The sequence below is a fragment of the Candida margitis genome, assembly GCF_024628925.1.
Source record: "Candida margitis strain CBS 14175 chromosome Unknown scaffold78, whole genome shotgun sequence".
Classification (NCBI taxonomy): Eukaryota; Fungi; Ascomycota; class Pichiomycetes; order Serinales; family Debaryomycetaceae; genus Lodderomyces; species Lodderomyces margitis.
This window is the reverse complement of record NW_026261829.1, coordinates 14,267-34,835: the sequence shown is the minus strand read 5'-3', so window position 1 is coordinate 34,835 and position 20,569 is coordinate 14,267. Positions and strand designations below refer to the sequence as shown.

The 20,569-nt window shown below is 37.8% G+C and overlaps 10 protein-coding genes across 10 annotated transcripts; 3 read left to right on the top strand and 7 right to left on the bottom strand. All coding sequences in view use genetic code 12, as the record gives it.

Annotated features, from left to right (window-relative positions):
* On the top strand, window positions 1–163 carry CANMA_003422 (uncharacterized protein; the record flags this gene model as incomplete). The annotated part of the gene is made up of 1 exon (XM_051815597.1): window positions 1–163. A coding segment is annotated over one exon (163 nt), but the record flags the coding sequence as incomplete, so codon positions are not given.
* Window positions 164–440: 277 nt separating this feature from the next.
* On the bottom strand, window positions 441–1,595 carry CANMA_003421 (uncharacterized protein; the record flags this gene model as incomplete). The annotated part of the gene is made up of 1 exon (XM_051815596.1): window positions 441–1,595. One exon carries the CDS (start codon window positions 1,593–1,595, stop codon window positions 441–443), a length of 1,155 nt encoding a protein of 384 aa, XP_051670987.1.
* Window positions 1,596–2,566: 971 nt separating this feature from the next.
* On the bottom strand, window positions 2,567–4,030 carry CANMA_003420 (alpha-ketoacid dehydrogenase kinase family protein; the record flags this gene model as incomplete). The annotated part of the gene is made up of 1 exon (XM_051815595.1): window positions 2,567–4,030. One exon carries the CDS (start codon window positions 4,028–4,030, stop codon window positions 2,567–2,569), a length of 1,464 nt encoding a protein of 487 aa, XP_051670986.1.
* A 113-nt stretch (window positions 4,031–4,143) lies between these two features.
* Window positions 4,144–5,310, top strand: CANMA_003419 (uncharacterized protein; the record flags this gene model as incomplete). The annotated part of the gene is made up of 1 exon (XM_051815594.1): window positions 4,144–5,310. The coding sequence occupies one exon, from the start codon at window positions 4,144–4,146 to the stop codon at window positions 5,308–5,310; it is 1,167 nt and encodes a 388-aa protein (XP_051670985.1).
* A 542-nt stretch (window positions 5,311–5,852) lies between these two features.
* CANMA_003418 (uncharacterized protein) lies at window positions 5,853–6,342 on the bottom strand (the record flags this gene model as incomplete). The annotated part of the gene is made up of 2 exons (XM_051815593.1): window positions 5,853–6,192; window positions 6,311–6,342. The coding sequence occupies 2 exons, from the start codon at window positions 6,340–6,342 to the stop codon at window positions 5,853–5,855; spliced, it is 372 nt and encodes a 123-aa protein (XP_051670984.1).
* A 434-nt stretch (window positions 6,343–6,776) lies between these two features.
* On the top strand, window positions 6,777–7,676 carry CANMA_003417 (uncharacterized protein; the record flags this gene model as incomplete). The annotated part of the gene is made up of 1 exon (XM_051815592.1): window positions 6,777–7,676. One exon carries the CDS (start codon window positions 6,777–6,779, stop codon window positions 7,674–7,676), a length of 900 nt encoding a protein of 299 aa, XP_051670983.1.
* A 45-nt stretch (window positions 7,677–7,721) lies between these two features.
* CANMA_003416 (uncharacterized protein) lies at window positions 7,722–10,298 on the bottom strand (the record flags this gene model as incomplete). Its single annotated transcript, XM_051815591.1, has 1 exon — window positions 7,722–10,298. One exon carries the CDS (start codon window positions 10,296–10,298, stop codon window positions 7,722–7,724), a length of 2,577 nt encoding a protein of 858 aa, XP_051670982.1.
* A 350-nt stretch (window positions 10,299–10,648) lies between these two features.
* CANMA_003415 (uncharacterized protein) lies at window positions 10,649–13,858 on the bottom strand (the record flags this gene model as incomplete). The annotated part of the gene is made up of 1 exon (XM_051815590.1): window positions 10,649–13,858. One exon carries the CDS (start codon window positions 13,856–13,858, stop codon window positions 10,649–10,651), a length of 3,210 nt encoding a protein of 1,069 aa, XP_051670981.1.
* Window positions 13,859–14,002: 144 nt separating this feature from the next.
* VMA13 (H(+)-transporting V1 sector ATPase subunit H) lies at window positions 14,003–15,379 on the bottom strand (the record flags this gene model as incomplete). Its single annotated transcript, XM_051815588.1, has 1 exon — window positions 14,003–15,379. One exon carries the CDS (start codon window positions 15,377–15,379, stop codon window positions 14,003–14,005), a length of 1,377 nt encoding a protein of 458 aa, XP_051670980.1.
* A 2,087-nt stretch (window positions 15,380–17,466) lies between these two features.
* On the bottom strand, window positions 17,467–18,579 carry GLN1 (glutamate--ammonia ligase; the record flags this gene model as incomplete). The annotated part of the gene is made up of 1 exon (XM_051815587.1): window positions 17,467–18,579. The coding sequence occupies one exon, from the start codon at window positions 18,577–18,579 to the stop codon at window positions 17,467–17,469; it is 1,113 nt and encodes a 370-aa protein (XP_051670979.1).
* Window positions 18,580–20,569: the final 1,990 nt, after the last annotated feature.

Sequence of the window (20,569 nt, the reverse complement as noted above, 5' to 3'; positions counted from 1 at the left end):
TGTTTCTGGTACTTCATTGGATGCTCAAGCCAGATACGCTGCTGGTGTTAAGCAAATCTTGACCGAGTACTTTAAAAAGACTCATAATTACAGACCACAAGATATTATTTGTATTGATGGTGATTATGCTACCAAAGCTTATGGACAACGTGACAAGAAGTAAGCATTGGGCAATATATACGATTATAGTTTATGAATCACGAATAAAAGTATTTTGACTATAGATAGTTTCTCCTAGGCAAACATTTATGCTCACAATAAATCCAAAGGACAGTTTGGTAGAGTTATTTGACAACTGCGTCAACACGCTATCTCATGTAAAGGTGATATAGCTGTTGTCTGTATGTATGTATGTACAAAAGATAAAAGAAAGTAAATTCAACTATAAAGTTTATTCAAGAGATGTAACCCTATACAATAACTAACTAATATCAATCAATTTATTTGGGGACTTTCTTAGCATCGTCATGTTGTCCATAAGCCTTGGTAGCATAGTGACCATCGATACAAATGACATCTTGAGGTCTGTAGTTGTATGTCTTGTCAAAGTACTGAGTCAAGATTTGCTTAACACCAGCAGCGTATCTGGCTTGAGCATCCAATGAAGTACCAGAAACATGAAGTGTCATACCGTTACCATATTCTGGGCCGTATGGATTGTGCATCTTTCTCCATGGGTGGTCCTTTGGTGCTGGTTGAACGTTCCAGACGTCACCTGCATACCCTGCAATATGACCGGATTCCAAAGCTTCAACTACAGCATCAGCATCACAAATGGCACCTCTGGCAGTATTGATAAGGTAGGAACCCTTCTTCATTCTCGAGATCAAGGCCTTGTCAAATAACCCTCTTGTTTGTTCGTGCAATGGACAGTTGATGGTGACAATATCTGCTTGAGAGACCATTTCCTCCAAACTTTCGACTCTTTCAACGATAATGTCAACATCATTGTACAACTGAGAGGCTTTGTTCAACTTGTCTTCAGCTTCAGCAGGCAATGGCTGGTAGTCATAGTATAACAATTTTTTAACATTGAATGGTACCAATCTTTCTAAAATACGGTAACCAATTCTGCCAGCACCAACAGTGGCAACAACTTTACCTTCCAAGTCGTACTCCTCTTTAGCAACAGCAGCAACATCCCAACCTCCGGAAGTAGCTTGCAAGTGACCAATATTGTAGTTTCTGATCAAAACAAGCATGGTCATAACGGCATGTTCGGCAACCGATTGAACGTTGGAACCAGTGACTTCCAAAACTGAAATACCTCTTTCATTTGCAGCGTTCAAGTCAACATGGTCTGAACCAACACCTGCAGTGATAGCTACTTTCAATTTGGGTGCCTTGGCAATCCTTTCTCTGGTCAAGTAAGCTGGGTAAAATGGAGTAGTGATGACAATTTCAGCATCTTCTAAATTCAGATCAAACTCAGATCCTTCTCTGTCCTTATCAGTGGTTGAAACTAAATCATAACCATTTTCCTCGATGAATTGACGAAGACCCAATTCGTTCTCGATTGCTCCCAATAACTTCTTTTCTTCTTGTGCGTGTTTACCACCAGCGTAAAGAACTAATAAGACCTTTGGTTTACCCATTGTTGATTGACGTGATTAATATAGATTGTGTTTTAGGAACTGATTCCGATACCGAAAATAAAAAAGAAGAAAAATTAGCTCAAATGTAAGTGCTTTTGCTGGCATATTTATACTTTCCATGAGACTTCCCCAACACTTACTGCCCCTCCCCTCCTCCCACAATTTTTTAGCCCCCTTTTTCTTTGTGAAAAATTTAAAGTTGCAGTAATATTTAATCACGTAGTTTCTGTAAAGGTGAGTAAATTTAGCGCAAATGGTAATTTGTGTAACAAAACTGTCTTGGAGTTCTTTACCCCAGGCCCAATAACAATAACAATGCACAATGTATAATTCTTAACTCATGCTGTCTTAAAAAAAGAGTTCAAAGTGGTTTTCCAATTGTTTGAATTGAGTGTGCTGATGTAGAATTCCGTGTACGAAAATATAACTCGGATCAAAAAGCTTACCCAATAATAACACAGACCAATTCCGGAAAGTATAAGCACGTTGATTGCATTTTAACCTCTTGCTTCCCTTTTTGTACACAAATATGATGATGGTTATTGTTTTAGTGACTGGGTCTAATTAAATATGTAAAGTCAGGTTTTGCCTTAACCGAGTGATTTTTTAAAAATAAATGCCTCCCTTTGAACCACCCACCACCAAAGTTTTTATTTATTTTTTTTTGTGTGGGGGAGAAAAATATCGAGCGGAGAATTAAAGAAAAATACACTGCTGAGGGATGCATCCCCCTCCCCTCTCCCTCAAATTATGCCCAGATTCGGCAAAAATACAAGGCAAGTTTTCTATTGGCCTCTTTAGTATTTGCTTATTGGAAGTGGTAGAGTATGTATTTGCTGTTTGAGTGTTTTGTCGTTGTCTCCGATCCAACTCCGAACAAACCTGTTCTGAAAAAAGCCGCACTCCACAAAAGTCCGCATTAAATACATTGAAAGTATATCACCTATACACATACATAATACACGCTTGTATCAAGCCCTGTCAAGTTGTATGACGTTACTGTGGTATCCCAATTTGCTCAAAGTAAGTGAAGTGTCGCAGCCGTATCCTTCTAATGAATTCATTTGTAATTGCCCGTTCCAATAGTCAGCGTAAACAGAACACATTGGCAATCCCATGCCTAATTTGTACTCGTGCGGTCTTGCCATGAGATCCTCTAAAGTTGACCTTTTCTTTTCTGACTTCCGCTCGACAGAGTTTCCATCCGTATCAGTCGCTCTAGGATTCACCACCGACGAGCCTGATGCAGTTACTTGCAAGTTGGAATACATCTGCAACCCTGGTATGCGATGGAAGTTTGCCAAACTCTTTCTTGCCAATTCCGGCGACTTTCCAAAGGACCAAATCAGTTTCAACTTGTCATGATGAAGTCCCCCTCCTTGATCCGATATTCTGAAAATCACTTCCTGCCTCAGGTCAATTATCGTCACCTTCACCGGGGATAAGGCATCATTATCCTTTGTTGTGTTTAATGTTGCTTCAAACGAGTTGCGAAGTATTTCGTGCAACATGTAGTGAAAATGAGGCACCATAAATTGAAACTCGCAGTCCAAATCACCGTCTATTTCCAACTTCGGTATCAATTCAGCTTGTGGATATTGGTGACACAACGATTCTTTAACCTTTTCGGCGACTTCATTGAAATGGTCAATGGCTTTACAGTTTTGGAATATTTCCCCAAGATAGTGTGGCGGCTTTTTATCATACGGCTTTTTGCGGTAGTTTTCACTCAACGACAAATGTTCCTCAACAATGAGTCGCCTGCTAATTCGTGACCTCAACATGGTACTCATAAACGAGTCCAACCGCTCTTGTGGAAGACTTTCAGCAATTGACACCTCCAATGCTCCCATCATCAAGTGGGACAAGTTGAAGGTATGGTCATCCAACAATGCCGACAATACAGCACAGAATTTCTCATTATCTTCAATCGTATTTATCTTGCCAATTTTGCGAAACGCATTAAACAGATGGTAGTAGCTTTCATATATCTGCGCCATGTGAAAGTTGTTCACCACCCCAAAAGGCAATATTTGTAGATCACGAATCCTCATTGCTAATCTAATGGGAAGTTCAAGTCGAACAAAGTTGGCACTAGCGATAATTTTCTGTTTCGTCAATGTGTTTCCATAACCAGCTAACTGTCGCAAGGACACCGGATGAGGATGCTTCTTCAGGTAATCTAGCAATACGGTGTTCTGGTAAAAGTGCTGAGGATTGAGTATATTGGAATAATTTGGGAATGGGCCCAAGTTTTGCATATGCTTAGCGATTTCCTCTTTGCTGATATCAGATAGTGCATCGTCGTGGATGTACGAAAATGAGCTAATTGGTGGAACATATGTCGAATTGAAACGTTTGTAGTTAATGCAGCCCCTGGATAGAAGGCTAGATAGTTTCTGTCTCGCTGATGCCTTGTGGGATGTAATCATCATTGATATCGCGGTAGAAGCGGCTTGTGGGTTCAAAGATATTTTTTTTCCGAATATTTGCAGGTCAAATGTTTTGCTTTTTGCGCCCGCTCGAGCGGATGATCTAAAGCAAGGAGATGCTAGATAAACTCAGGCTCTCTTTGTTTGAAAATATCGTCAATGGATCCAAAATTGCTAATGAAGAGGAATTGAATGCGGCTTTGGAGGTAGGAGGAGCATTTAGCTGCGAACCGGAGGAGTTATGTTACTACACAAAAGATGAGACTGAGTTAAACTTTGCCAATCACAGTGGTCTTGATGAGCTTAAAATACCATTCGCATCCAAAAACAAAAAGAAAAAGCAAAAGAGGAAAGAAGGAGGAGAAAAAGATAGACCGATTATAGGCACCTGCCTCACAGAGGGGTTCGATGATTTTGTATCTCCTAACTTGAATGATGTGTACCTGTTGAATGACTTATTCAGGTCATTGCAGTATTTGATTGAAAGCGGCAAGTTGTCTCGAGACAAGCTCAAGGTTCTCACTATGAGGCGACATTTGATGAAGTTGATGTGCGTTCCATTTAACAAACAACAGGTGAATTTCAATGTCATTTATTGGCGAGGGTTAATTATATTTGCCTACGATTGGGGGGAAGAGATGAAGTTAGTCCTGGACAGCTACCAAAGGATGTACCAATATAGTGGTTACGAGTTTGAGAAGGTAGTAACTGAAACAATGCGAGACTCAAAATCCCGTTTTTACACAGTTGTCCAGCATTCAGTTGGAGATAACCCTGTTTGTTATTCAGCTGAAATAGATTGTGCAATCTCAAAAGAACCAGGTTTAGCTAACTATGTCGAGTTGAAGACGCACTCGAAGCTTTTGGACGACAAGTTCAAAACTGCAAACAAACTTCAAAGAAAATTGATGACATTGTACTGTCAAAACAAGTTCATTTCATGCAATTACTCACTAATTGGTTTTCGATCAATGGATTTCAAGCTAGCGTCAATTAAGAAATATACCGAATGTGAGCTAATCGGTAGATTGAACGCTTTGCCTATATTTCTCACACACGGGTGTAGTATAAAAACAAAACACATGTTCCAGTGGTACAATCTTGTGATTTGTTGGTTGTGTCAGAAACAGTTTGATGATGACCGTCGGCACGTTTTCAAACTATCATTTGAGAGGGAGCCCGAGTTAATGGACTCCCATTTGAATATGAAGGCCGTCACTGGTGCAGAAGAATTGCAAATATTCAACAAGCTTGTACCTGAATGGTTTCAAAACTTTTATTAAAAGATCTATGTACAGTTTGTAGTTCGCTATTAGAAGCCTTGGCCTTCTATTTTGAAAAGCAAACCCGCCAATCTTTCTCATCAACTAGCTTCCTAAACCTCAAAATCAACCCAGTTGCATTATCTACTCTTGTATAGAATCCTTGATCGCTAATTTTCTTGAATGCGAATCAAAATAATCTCCCAAATCCGCTACATTCATAGTACTAGGATCTGCTGTCATGACATGCTTATCTTTGAATGACACCTTAATCTCTTGTTGAGCAGATGGGTTATTTAGAAGTTTAAAGTCAACCTTGGCTGTGGGTGGCATTCGGGAGAGAAAAATCCTCGCGCTCTTGGCTCCGGAAGTAAAGGGGTTAAATCTAACCAGCACATTAGCAAAGTATTTTGTAATCATTTGTGAGCTTTGGAGTAATATAGTGGGCCCTGTTTGGTTCTAGTGAAAAAAAAATGGATGATGAAAAAAATAAAAAAAAATTCTAAATAGTCAGAGCCGCACATCATCTAAATTGGAATATCTAATAGTTACAACAAATCTATTTACGAGTTGGCCTCTCTTCTTGCTGCTGATGATGTTGAAACATTAGTGGACATTTCGTGACTAGATGTGACTGTTCTTTTCCTCATAATTTCGGTGTATTTGGTATTTTTCCTCGACTTGAGGTGACCCCATGTAAAGTATGCCACTGGAATATACCCCACAAACAATGTCTTCAAGATCAATTCGTGAAGGGTATCTTCAGCAACATAGGACAAACTCAAAAACACTTGAATCATTTCTGCTATTACGCACAATGGGTAGACAACGTAAAAATTGTTATACTGCAACCAAAACAAGAAAAATGGTGATGTCCTTGTTTTGACTTTGAATGCGTAATAGCTATCATGAATAATATACTGTAAGCACCAAGCCGTTACGAGCAACGAGTAAGACGTATGTTTGGCAATTTTGGGGTGAGGGAAAATTACCCCATAACAAATCCACACCATTTTGATACCATTTAGTAACGGCCATAATTGTGACTTCCATTTTGAAGCGTCCAAGGTTAGAAGCAATAGTGACCCAATGAGAGGTGACACTGCCACAACGTGAAAGAAATCGGCAATTCCTCCTGGGAGAAAGCGTCTCCCAACTAGTGGTAGTAGAATCAAAAACCTCATGAAACAACAAAACCAAAGAGTCGTCGAGGCGACATTGTAGAAGAATAGTAGTCTTTGTTTAAAAGTGAGTGGATATAGCGGCATCTGGAAAGCTGATTGACTGGACTTGTGGAACCTGCGTTGTATACAAGGAACTCAATAATGATGATGAGTCTGAAGAAGTTAAACAAGGTAACAATTTTCCAAAAAAAATTAAAAAAATAGAGGAAACGCGAAAGGGCTACGTATTATCTTCAAAGGTGAAATTTTTTTGATCCCAAATCCGCCTGTCTTTGTCTGTTTCCAAGCTCATAGACACCCTCTATGAAGGTCCTATTTATAATCCTCCTCATCTTTGGCCTTGTCAGTGCCTGGAGTGCCGACGACTATGAGATTTTCAAGCTCAATGACAAAGTCCGACAAGTATTGGGCTCGGATGTTACTTTTTATAACTGGCTCAACTTGCCAAATGGACCAAAGTCAACAGCATTGGAAATCAAAAAGTCATATAGGAAATTATCAAAAACACTCCACCCGGACAAATTGTCGTTCAATTCCAATGCTGCAAGGAAGAAGGCGGAAGAGAAATACGCCATGCTATCTTCCGTCAACAACATCTTAAGAGACATTTCGAGGAAAGAGAGGTACGATTACTTTTTGGATAAAGGTTTCCCGACATGGAAGGGGACGGGGTATCTCTACTCCAAGTTTCGCCCAGGTTTACTTTTGACAGTGCTTGTGGTTTACATCCTTGTTAGCATTTTACACTATTTTGCTTTGAAAATTAACAGAAGACAATCTTTCAAGAGGATTGCTGATTACAAAAATCAAATCAAAAGTCAGGCCTGGGGAGGCTCGATAGTACCACCTTCAGACGGCTCCGATAGGAAGTTATTCAATGAGGTAAACAATACCTCTTTTGTGGTCAAAGGTTCAGGAGATGTCTATGTTGAAAATGACGATGGACTTCATCTAATTGATGAGTATGACATTAATGTGAATCCCACCTTTAAAGACACGTTAATTTTCAAAATACCCGCTGGGTTGTATAATTTGACGTTGGGAAAGGTTCTAACTCCTGTTGATACAGCTGTCACTTACAAGAAGCCACATTCAAAGCCACAAGAGGAAGACCAGGAGGTCGAACAAGTGAAAAAGAAGAAATCTAAAGGTAAAAAGATGGAATTACCAAATGGAAAGGTAGTATATAGTAGAAAGAAATAGATCCATGGGGAGGAAGGGGGTTACTTTATAAATAAATTAAATTATTCATTCAGTTTTGGGCATTCGTCGTAATTCGTTCCCCAGGTCTCCTTCCTCTTCCTCATCTTCATCGTCATCCGATGAGCTTCCCGATAGGTTATCTACGCCATTACCGTCAATTGGATCCTCTATATCCTCATCTTCATCCATAGCATGTTCAGGTATATCTCCACTCGGCGTCATTTTTCCCACCTCAACATCAGCTACTTTGGGACCTTCCATATCTTCATCCTCGTCATCATGCACAAACTCTTCATGGTTGGAACTGTCGCCAAGAATGATCTTCTTGGGCTCTTCGACATAGTCCTCTGAGTTGTCAAACGCATCGGTATCCCCTTCGTCTGCCCCCAAGACGACATTGTAAACCTCCCTTGTCTTTGCCAAGATATCATTAACAAACCAATTCCATTTCTTGCTCAGGATGGCATCAACTATCGTGTGCGATATAAGATCAGGCTTGTACAATGAGGTGAATTTGACAATTTCTTCCCCAATAAGTATCAAATGTCCCATATAACCCGGTCGAGGTTCAACTTCATTTTCATAGGCTCCAACAATGAGATTCGTCAAATCACATTGATCTTTTTTAAATAGCTCCACTATTAAAAATGAATTGTACGAGTTGAGTTTCCCATTGAATATCTGTTGCACCAAGTCAAACACCACATTATGGAAAAAGTTGTTCCATTCATATCTAGTGAACTTGCTAACAATACTCACCAACATTTTCAGATCAATAAGTTTGATTTTGAAAAAGTCCCCGACACAAGGATCCAGCCTGATTGCATTATTTCTTTCTTCACAAACAAAGGGATTCTCAGGTGAAATGGAAGGTTCTTCGTCTTCTGAATCTTCGATTGACTCTATATTTTTAATTAAGTTGGAATAATCATGCTTATCATCATCGGCAAATTGAACATCATCCAATGATACGTCATCTAAACCAGACGTGACATCTTGGATATTTGGAGTTTCCACAAATGCAATCCTTTCGTTCAAAGCCTTTTTCAAACGCTTTGTTTGTTGCAATCGAATATGATCTCTTATGTTAATAATTTTTCTAATTTTTTTAGAATTTAATAAAGTCATATTGGAGCAATGAAGAAGCTCGGCAATAAGTTCGGATATTTTAAACCTTGTAAAACCCAAAATGTCTGACTTCACCCCTATGGGAGGTATTGGTTCTATCTCTAGCAACTCCTCAAACTTATGCAAGTTGTCAGAGAAAATCTCCAACATGTCTCCCAAGTAAAGGGGATCTCTAGGGCCAGGAGGGTTTTGCTCAAAATCTCTAAGCCATTGAAACATAACGTAGGAGTTCATTTCGCCAGGACCACCGTCGCCATTTTGAAGCATTGAGCTATACGAGCCGCAGTTTAAATCATAGTCGGAGTTATTTTTCCTAATAAGCTCGATAACTATACTGACACAATTGTTGATTCCGTGTTTGTTGGTTTGAACTTTGCCATCTTTACCCTGTACTTTTTTCAACATGATATCGTGTGTGATGGTGTTAATCACTTCTGGTGACACCAACTGCCGCGTTAGCTGATTGGGTCCTATATTTGTCTCCATTACAACTGCCAAAGCAGCATTGGATGAAATTGTAATCAAAGCTTTTAAAAAGTCTGTTGCAGAACTTTGGCGAAAATATAATTGATGATCAGGAATGTAGGGGGTGTCCTCAAACTGTACGGGCTGAGGTTTCAAAATATCGACTAGCTTCGGGATTAAATCTTGCAGCGCAATTGTGTCAAGAATACCCGTCGGTGAATCTGCTTTGTCGGTTTGAATTATTCGGAAAAAGTAGTCCATAATTGCTGGCACTTCAATCTTGGACAAGAATGTATCGACAAGATCACCTTGACGTCTCACAAAATTCAAAAGTTCGATGCTGTTAAACTCCAACAACTGGTCCAAAATATGCACAAGATAGGATACACTGGGGTAGTTTTCCTGTAAATGTTCCAATTTTATTATCAGCCATAGCTTGTTGATGAGATTCGGTGTCTCAATTATTCTACTTGGGATGATCCAAATATCAAATGAAAGGATGTCAGCTGCAGCCTGAATTGATCTGCGAAATGCTTCATCCTTGTTTTCACATTTTGCTTCATCTATTTCGTCCACCTCTTCCATATCTGTTGCTGGTTTATTCTCCTCTAATGCCTTTTTGATATTCTCCTCTTCCTTTACCCCTTGTTGGTAAAAAAACTCAACACTCTTCTCTAGAATCTCAATTAGTTCTGATAAAATATGAGGCTGTATTAAAAGTTCAATTAATTTAATCCCCTTTGCCTCTTTGTTGGATCCACCATTATTATTATTGTCGTTATTCTGTGAATTCAATGATGCTGAGTCTGACATTGCTGAAGGATCGGGGTTAGACTGCGAAAATAGAAAACTAGCACCCTTGTTGATATTTCCCTTTACACTGTGCAATTCATTGAGTAACTCCTGAACTAAGGTTGGATCCTTGACAATATCATCAACAGTCACGGACGAAAGATCATGGATCGAATCCAAAAACTTCAGCAACGTATTGTTGTTCAGCGAGGAATTGCTGAATGGCCAAAACGACATATTTTTTTAAAGAATGATCGATAGGCTCCAGTTTTCAACCCAGTCCTATCCTCTTTTCTTGGCTTAGCAGAATGTGTGTCGATAAGGAATAATGTGGGTTGTTGCTTGTCAATGTATCACAAAAGATTTGTTCCATGAAATTGGATCAAAGTAAAAATTTACGAAATTACACAGCGCAACCAATTTTATAGAGAAATTATGAAAACAGGCATTTGTAGAGTGCAAAGTTGAGTGAATCAGATGCACTTGAAACTATGTCATAAGCTAAACTACATCCAGTATAAAGTACTTCCAATTTGCAATGCACCAGACTCGTATACAAAAAAAAACAAGAGCACCCCTTCACTTCATCAGCTTTTTTCCAACGATTCTAAAGTCATTATGGCACGATCATATTCATCGAGAATGTATTGGTTCATTTCTTTAATCGACTGCGCTACAATGTCCTTGCAGTTAGCAGCACAATGCTCTATCCACTGTTCGATCGTCATTTGCTCCTCTTCTTCTGGCATTTCAGCAATAAACCTTGTTAAATCGCCATCTAAATCGTTATGAAGATCGTATTTCGAATTAGCTAGTGTCTTGAGCTCTTTTGAACTATTGTCCAAGTTTTCCATTTGCTGTGCAAATCGCTGCATGGATTTTGCCTTCCATTTTGGTTCATGAATAAAAGGTGGTTGTGTTTCTTCAACTGCACTAGTATTATCATCATCTAAAGACGAATCCATTGCTAACGGACCTGTCAGATCAGAATTATCATCTGGCTCTATTGCTTGACTTATTTCTCTTGTTTCTTTGTTTTCTGTAGGATCAACTTTAGCTGAATTGGCTACGACGTTATCAACCGTTGATTTGTCCTCATTTGGGTCTTTTGCAGTTGCTTGTTGAGAGGGACTATCGGTAGCACCAGAAGGATGGCCCAACTTTGTTGACTCAAATATATGCTCTGAGATTTTTTCATGTGATTGGCGACTGTTTAAATCTTTATCCAGGGGTTGGCGAGTTTCTTCATCTCCATTTGGCGGTTTTATCAGCTCTGGTGATTCATCCAAGACTGGAGATTTTGCTTCTTGGTCAACTTGGAGTAGCCTTTTCTCTGCAGATTTAATTGACAATTTATTTGGTGAAACGAATTGATTAGCCACTTCCTTCGACGACACATCTTGTGCAAGTGCATTAGCGTTGGGTTTATTTGCACTAACGTCTCCATTTTCTTGACTTTGTTGAGGTGGGTCTGTGTGCTCTGGTGCAACATTTTCGACAATCCTTTCCTCAGAAGGATCTTCGATTTCGAAATGTTTTTCTACTTCATTTATTTCGTTGAGATAATCGGAATAATCCAGCTCCGAATCTTTGTCCTGTAAGGATTCAGGATTAGCTTCAAAATATGTTTGATACCTTAGTTTATTTTCTTGTTTAGCCGATTGTATTTCAACAGATGGCTGCGTTTTTTGTGTTTCAACTTCTGGACGTTCTGTGAAGCTGTGATGCTCATTGCTCTCCTTTTGCATATCATTGACTGTGGACACCCCATCTTTCACATTAATTACATCCTGGTTCTCATCCACTTTTTTCAAACTCTCATCGTTAACTTTCTTGAACTCAACATCAGTCAAGGGGTTATTAACTGTACTGGATGCTTGAATTGTTTCTGCTTCCACGAATGGATTTTCCGAATTTTTTAACTCGTTTTTCGTGGTTGCATTTTCTTTATTTGGTGATTTCAAGTCTTGATGAGCGCCCTGGATTGGAGTTTCCTTATCAATGCTCTTTTCAATCGAACCTTCCCTACCATCTTTAATACCAACTACCTCTGTCTCCCCATTTTTATCAATTTTTGAACTTGCTTTGCCTGAATTTTTCTCCGCCTTTTTGTCAGCACCTCCGGCATCCTCATTTGTGATATCGCAGGACAGGTCAAATATGCTAGGCCTGATAGACTCGGTTTTCTTAACCAGTTCCAGTAGTTTAGTAGGTGACATACGAACTGGAGAAGTAAAAACTTCTGGCTGTTCAAAACTCTTGTCTTCCAAAGGCAAAATCGTGCTTGTTTTTACAATGTTTTTCTCCAATTTGACAATGTGTGCTTCGTTGTAGTCTTGATCGGTGGAGCTATCTTCAAAAACAGGTGCTGGCATGGTTCGTTTAATTATTTTCTTGCGGCGCAAAGGCGATAGACTATCACCAACTCGCTTTCGAGGTTCCTCAAGTTGTGGTGTTGTCTCTCTATCAATTTTGTCACTTTTTGGTGCTTTAACCTTGGTCTGTTTTGGCTTGATCTCAACAATAGATTCATCTAAATCTTCAGTAGGATGGAACGAGTCTGTTGATGTTGGGTCGTACTCGTCGTGAGAGCTTGATTCTATGCTGTCTTCAATACTGTCAGATGATTGTACAATGTTGTCATTTTGATCAGACTCATCTTGCTCTATGTCGTCTATATCGTCCACTGGTTTACCACTGTCAACATTAGAGTAGCCATGATCCTTCCTTTCATTATCTTGATTAAGCACGGATCCTGCTTTAACGTTGTTGTCGTTTACAACTGAGCCATCTTTATTCCCTTGATCTTGCTCCTCAATTGCAGTGATAGTATCCCCTGCTAGTTCTGTGCCACGCTTGTTTCCAATATCGGTTGGTTCAGTATTACTGCGCTTTGAAACTTGAATAAATTCTTGTAATAAATCTTCGTCTGGTAATTTTTTCCAATATTTCAAATTTGGATCTTCTTTGATGTATGTTTGTTGATGACGTTTGTGTTTCAGTCTAGTTGGAGCTTCTCCCTGTTTGGTATCCTGTTCGGGGTGTTGACATGATTGTGGCTCTGTATCACCAAGTTCATCTCCTCCAACACCTACATCTTCTATATCATAATCATCTAAATTCAAAGACTCATCAAAGGGCGACCGCTGGTCCCGTTTGCTCACATTTTGCTTCCTCTCCACATATTTATCCAAGAAGTAGCAATAACTTGAAGTGTTGCTCAAATGCTCCTCAATTGGATCATCTTGTTGATCCCAAGAGTCTAGAGCACAATGGCAATAAGCGCAAACCACCCTATCATCTCCGTCATAACGTGGCAGGTAGATAAACCCAGCTTCACTCAATGAAGTTGAATTCGGGTGGTAATCTGTATCATCCAAGGGGAAATTCTTGAAAAATTTGGCTCGAAACTTGACAGACTCTTGACTGAATGGATCTCGAAATTTAGACTTGGTCCAGCACTTTTTTATTTCATTGTCATCTAGCAGGCCACGGCATGAGTAGAATGTATGTGAAAGCATGACCATGGGACATCTTGTGCTGCATTTGGCGTGTTCGGATATTATTTTCTCAAAGGTCAGCTTGTTCTTGACGGTAGTTGATTTTTGACAATACACACAGGTAATACGGCTTGTAGTTCTCTTGTGTGGTGAATAGTAGAATCCTGCCTCTACCAAGTCACTGGTACCTGGAAAGTCAATTATATCTGACCATGTGTATGTCTTTGCATCTGCAGAAACAGGATATTCAAACGTTGCGGCCCTATTGTCTATATATATCATAGAATCATCCTTCATTGATGAAATTGGTTGATCTCAGCTATACGTTTGACTTCTGTTTGTTTTTTTTTTGTTTATTTTCCGAGCGTGTCTTACCAGACGAGTCTACAATACGACCTTACAAAGTTTATATAAAATACAAAATCTCCTTCAAAGATCTATTCAAAAGTTATGCCCCACAAGCAACTGAATTGTTTTTAATGCCTCATATCTAAGCTCATTGTTTCCTTGATTGTTTTCCAAAAACGACATAATCAACACCTTGTACAGTCCTCCCTTTTCAGTGTTGATAAAGTGGATCAAATCTTGTCCAAGGTTTTTAATCAAGTACTGTAAATCATTCAACAATACTACCGAAATTGTAGTGTCATTGGCATTTGCACTTAAGACGTCAAAAATTCTCTTTACCAATTTATAGTTTGAATCTTTGAATTTGCCAGCATTTTCCAACCAAAAATCACTCGATTTATGAATAGGCGATGCCCAACTCAATAATTTAGGATTTTCTAAAGCAGTAAGATACTCGTCAAATGAAGTCAATTTGGTCTTTACTGTTTCTTCCAATGTGTCTGACAAATAGGCAAGATCACTGCATAATTCCTCATCACTTCCATTTTGAGCAAATTTTCTCTCCTTCAATGTCTTCACTGTGGTCAATGCATCATGGAATAACAACAACTTAACTACTTTAAATTGCTCTTGGGGAGAAACACAACAACTAACAAAATTCTTCAACACTGCAACTGAAATTCTAACAATCTTCAATTTAATTGAATCCTTAGCAATCAATAAAAGACTACCGGCAATTTGGGGAAAATTGTGGATAATTGATCGGTTGATTTCAGCATTGAAGGATAATATCCATGTTGCCAACAAAACATTATACGACAATTGCAAACCAGTTGCATTGGGATGAGTAGACAGCTTTGTGATCAATGCATTAATTGGTTTGAAGTTTGTCAAAAGATTGTTTTCCTGGTAAATTGTCTTGTATTTTCTATTGGAAACCAATTCTTGAAGTAATTGAATACCAATAAATTGGAAATTTGAATCGGTATTTTCAATAAGCAGGGTAATTGCACTAAAGGTAGTGATAACGACTTCCTTATCTGGTGAACCTTTAGCGAGAATAGCCAAATTATACAATGCTAATGACTTGATCAATGGATCCTTGTCCAAATGTGTGACAAATGGGTCAAAAGGTAAGCCTTTATCAATTGATGATAATTTCAAAAGGGCATCCAAAAATTCAGGTACATTAATCAACAAATCATTGATCAATGTCAACACATTTTTAACAACGTCGTCTTTATCAACTTTACTCAAAACATTGAGCAAGACTTTTGAATACAAGTCCAATTGTGACTTAACTGTATTATCTCTATTGTCGTTGGATTGTTTTTCCAAGATTTTTATATGATTAGCATCATCTTCAGTGACGACTCTAGATCTCGCGAGTCCTTCCCAGGGTATAATCCTCTCGCTTATGATCTTTTTGGAATCGTTCAAATATGTACTATCGAGGGTGAATTGGGACATTTGGTGAATTCGGTTACTAACTACTACGCAACGTTTCTTTTGCTGAGACTAACGTTCGTTGATAAATTAAATTCCATGCGCATTAAATTGAATTGAGTTGTGCACGACCTGGTGGCTGCAAATTGTGATTGTTGTAGCATGCGCTGTATCTTGTTCAAATGGGAGTGCTCTAGGATAAAAAGTGGCATTAGTTAACATTATATGTTTCTACTTTGGGTGGAAAGTTATTTGAGATGGTGGTTTATTCGTAAAAATATGCACGATAAAATATATGTCTTATTTCTATGTAAACTATATACTTTTATGTCCAAGATATTTATAATATTCCATATTGGACATCTCATCTCACGATGAGATGCACTTGAAAATAATTCAAGCTGCTATTTGCCATTCGGGTATTTACTTTCGTGGTGAAATACGCACAAAGTATTTATGAACGCTATATTTGCGGTTCAGAAGTAATTATTCGAGGAAATAGCATTCATCCACTTGGCTATATAGTTCATTAATAACCATGGGTTATTAATTTCGTACATGTTCTAGATTGTAGAATATTTTAGAACAACGTAACGGCAAGTTTTGCGAGTGTGTGAATTGTAATAAGGGAGAGAGGATACACTGGGGCTAATGTTACTATGTTGATTTTGTAAGACAGAAAAGATGTGTTCCAAAACTTTTATAACATTCAGATACTAGAAATATAGAGTGTGGCTCAGTTTCGTTCCTGTTTGTTGCCTAAAGAGAGTGTTTATTGAAAACGGAAGCGAAATATTCTTTATCATAAGACTAAAAGTGAATGGAATGAGTACAATCATGATCTGTAACAACTTTAGAGTAATTCTAGCTGAATACCAATATTTTAATCTATGTGGCTTTAAGTTTTATTGCTTTGCAGTTTGATGTTTCCTCTATAGTTGCTAATTAAGTAAACGCAATTTAAACTTTTGTCGATTAGTCCACACACAAAAGTGTAGCACTCAAATTTGCTTAGTTATACTAAATTCATGATCTATTAGAGCTATTTCAAAGACCTATTTTGTTAATAATGAAATTTGAGCTCGATTTATCAATGGTAAGGGTTTCTAAATCGTTTTGCGAATTAGATTACTTGGTTAAACCTAGCTCACAAATTCATTATAATTTCAAGTGTGGCCTAGTTGCTTACTTGGATCCAGCCGGTGTCGTATAGAGGTTAGTACAAGTCGTTGTGGCTGAAAAAGCAATTCCGACTAAACCCAGGTTCGATTCCTGGCACCGGCATATAGTTTACTTATTTTTTTCAATTTTCAACACACCAAAGTGGGAAATACGTTGATATGATATTAAAACTTAAGTGTTTAAGTTAATGACACTAATCAGAGACAGAGTATATGTTTGGTTGTTTGTTGTACAGTTCCAATAAAGTGCGTAGGCAGGATTCAGTCAGATTTTCATTTCATTTTTTTGGTTGCAAAAAGTAGAAAAAAACTGCTGAAAAGTCAAATTTAAAGTAAAATCGTACATAATTAAAGCAACTACTACCTAGACTCTACTAACAATAGAGAGAGACATCTTCCAGACTGAAATAGTCAAAAGATGAGCGTTTCTTTTCCTCTTCATTTGGTTCCTACTCTTCATTCTCATCTATTGACTATACATTCTTCCCACTCTGGGAGCATCAATGGTAAAACGTAAACTAGAGAAAGAAGGGCTATTTCTAAACACACTTGACAGAAGATAAACCATTGCGAATTTGATTTGCAAGTGTTTTTATTCCTTGGGTCTATTTGTTCTTTTTTTGCGTTAAATCTTGCCCAACCGCAACATATATTAGCACCTCTATGTAGATAGATGTTCGCATTAGAAAAGCAGATACAATTCCTACAAATTCAGTCTAAAAACTTGGAATTAATATTAAACAAAATTCTTTTACCAGAATATAAAAACGAAGCTATAATTTTTTGTTCATTTGCATCTTTATTGATGAAGTACCAAACTGGTAGGGGATTGATGGAAGGTTAAAATCTTTCTCTATACACACATAAGCCATTTCGTAGTTTTTCACCACTTTGATTGTTCTTTAATTATAAATTTTATTGGAAACACATTTATTCAACTTCTCTGAGGAATTCTTTAGCCATATCAGCATCAGGAATTGAACCACAGATGGTTTCAACCATGATACCAGTGACCAAGTAAGGATCAATGTTTGAAGCTGGTCTTCTATCTTCAAAGTAACCGAAACCTTCTTTAGCAACAGATCTTGGGATTCTAACTGAAGCACCTCTGTTGGCAACACCGGATGAGAAAGCGTCACCAGAAGCAGTCTCATGACGACCAGTTAATCTTTGATCATTGTCAGCACCATACAACAACATATGTTCTTTGTGTCTCTTGGCCAACTTACTCAAAGCAACTTCAATAACCTTCATACCACCGGCCTTTCTCATATTCTTGGTAGAGACGTTGGTGTGACAACCAGCACCATTCCAGTCACCCTTCAATGGTTTTGGATGGAATGAAACCTTGACAGCAAACTCTTCAGCAGTTCTTTCCAACAAGTATCTGGCAATCCACAATTGGTCACCCATTTCGATACCTTCACAAGGACCAACTTGGAATTCCCATTGTGATGGCATAACTTCAGCATTAATACCAGAAATGTTGATACCAGCGTATAAACAAGCTCTATAGTGAGCTTCAATGACGTCTCTAGCAACAACTTTACCAGTACCGACACCACAGTAGTAAGGTCCTTGAGGAGCTGGGAAACCTCCTTTTGGCCATCCATAAGGATAGTCAAATTGGTCAAACAAGGTGTATTCTTGTTCCAAACCAAACCAAACTTCTTCATCAGCATGTGCCTTCATCAACTTAGCACATTCGTGTCTGTGGTTAAATTTGTTTGGGGTACCATCATTGTTAAAACATTCATTCAAGACAATAATGTTGTCACCTTTTCTAAATGGATCTGGGTAGTAGGCAACTGGACGCAAGTAGATATCTGAATCGTGACCTGGAGCTTGACCAGTTGATGAACCATCGTAGTTCCATTCTGGCAAGTCATCAACACTAGATGGCTTCTTGTTTAAAGTCTTACATTTGGATCTAGTTCTACCTTCAGCGTCAATCCAGACATATTCAGCAAGGACTTTACCATTTTGGGATAAATCGAGGTACTTAGATAGTATCGCAGTGTTTTCAGTTAATGAAGTACTCATGATAGTTATAAGTTGTTGTTGTTGTTGTTGTTGTGGGTGTGTGTTTCTATTCGTCTATAAGGCGGTAAAAATTTTCTCAGTTATTTTTTTTCCCTTTTTTTTGTTGCTAAAAAAAGAAAAGAAAAGGAAAAGGAGTTAAATTAAGTTGAGTGGAGTGAAAGGATTTGTGTGTGTGTGTGTAGTGTGTTTGTATATTGGAAATACAAATGTTTGGTTTGAAACCAGTTTAGTCTTTTGGTTTTGGAAAAGAAGGAAGTGAATCAAAGGTTGGTAAAAAATTCTTGATGATAAGATGAGGATTGGGAAATTATCAGTTGTTCTTATACGATTCCAACAGTTGTCAGTAGTACTGTATATAAGACAATTATTTAGTATGACTAAATTCTAAAAATGGATCAATGGAATCGCCTTTTTCTCTTTATACTTACAAAGACAAAAGAAAAATTTCTTTTTTTTTCTCTGTTTCTGTCTGAGAGAGAGTTGAATAAAAAAATGTCTTAGCTGTTAAGCAAATATACTGCATATAGACACATAAAATTATTATGCAATGCATGATTGCTAAATTTCTTTTTATTATTTCCATTTCTGTATTTATTACATAAGCATTATATAAGAATAATAGAAGTTGTTACATAATGATTTCTTATCATCCAATCATATTACGCAGAGATCCGGTTACGCGTTTAGTTTAAATTGAAAGAAATTGACTGCAAAAACGAAACTCAACTCACTCTACCTCCAGCTCTTTGTTGATAGACACTTCTCTTGTCCCTTTTTCTACTTCCTTTCTTCCATTTTACTCCTCATTCTTTCTTTTTGTTGGTCTCTGTTATTACCCCATATTTTTGGTGAATGGGGCTTGCTGTTTCTTGAGGATGTTTTCTTCTACTTCAATTCGAAGTGCTCTCAGTTCGACTTGTTGGAGATTATTCCCTCCCTCTCACATTCCAGGTTAATCAGCTGCAATTCAGATTATCATGGTGCTTATTATTACGATTAATTTTATTATCACGCTATAATTTAAAATTGTCGTTGATAAGAAAGATATGTAGATAAATTAAAGCCTACTCATTTTAGTAAAAAAAATAAAAAAGGAGAATGCAGATCTTTTGAACTTTTTCGTATCCTTTGATTCCCATTGATGTCAAGGTAGAGCTGTCTTACAAGTAGACTATATTTTTAACTGGCCACTCCACTTTCTCTCTTTATTGCATATAATTATTGTGTTGTGCTGTTACAGAGAGAATAGGAGTCAATTCTTCTTCAACCAATTTATCCCATTTAATTAATTAATTAATTAAATCGCTCGATTTTTTTGCGACATAATCTTTTTCACTTCTCACGACACAGCTAAGCCATCTACCTTTGTGTTACACAGAAACAAAAAGGGATAAATCAGGTTATTTTCTCTTTTTCAATGGGAAATAAACAAAAAATAAGAGAATATGGAACCCTATTCTAGACGAATAACATCACCTTGATAAGAGGAAGGATATGATTATAACCTCAATTTATGATGAACATAGTGTGTAGAAGAGAAAAATTAACAACTGCTTTGACATCCAATGTCCAACAAAATGAGTTCAACAATTTTTTGTCTTTTTTTTTATTGAGCATTTATATACACTACCTTATTGTGTTTTTACTTTACCAGTCGTGTGAAATAGCTTTTCTTTGTCTAAAAGATCGATCCTTTTTTAAAAACGAACAATAAATGTCATGTCTGCTGCGGCCCATGGTAGTTGGGTCTTTGACAACCAGTTCTAGACTTTAAATATGCTTGTAAAGGTTTTGCTCACCTTGTTATGTTCAACTGAAGTACAGTCCAGTTCAATTTGTTTATAGCTTCTACTTCAAGGGCGTTGGGCAAACAATTGGGCGAGAACAGGTAGTGCGCCGCGCCTCTTTTGTTTCTCGACAATAAATTTTTCTCTCACCGCGCTTAAAACTATTGTCTTTGATTTATTACCCAATTGGGCATTACTACAAC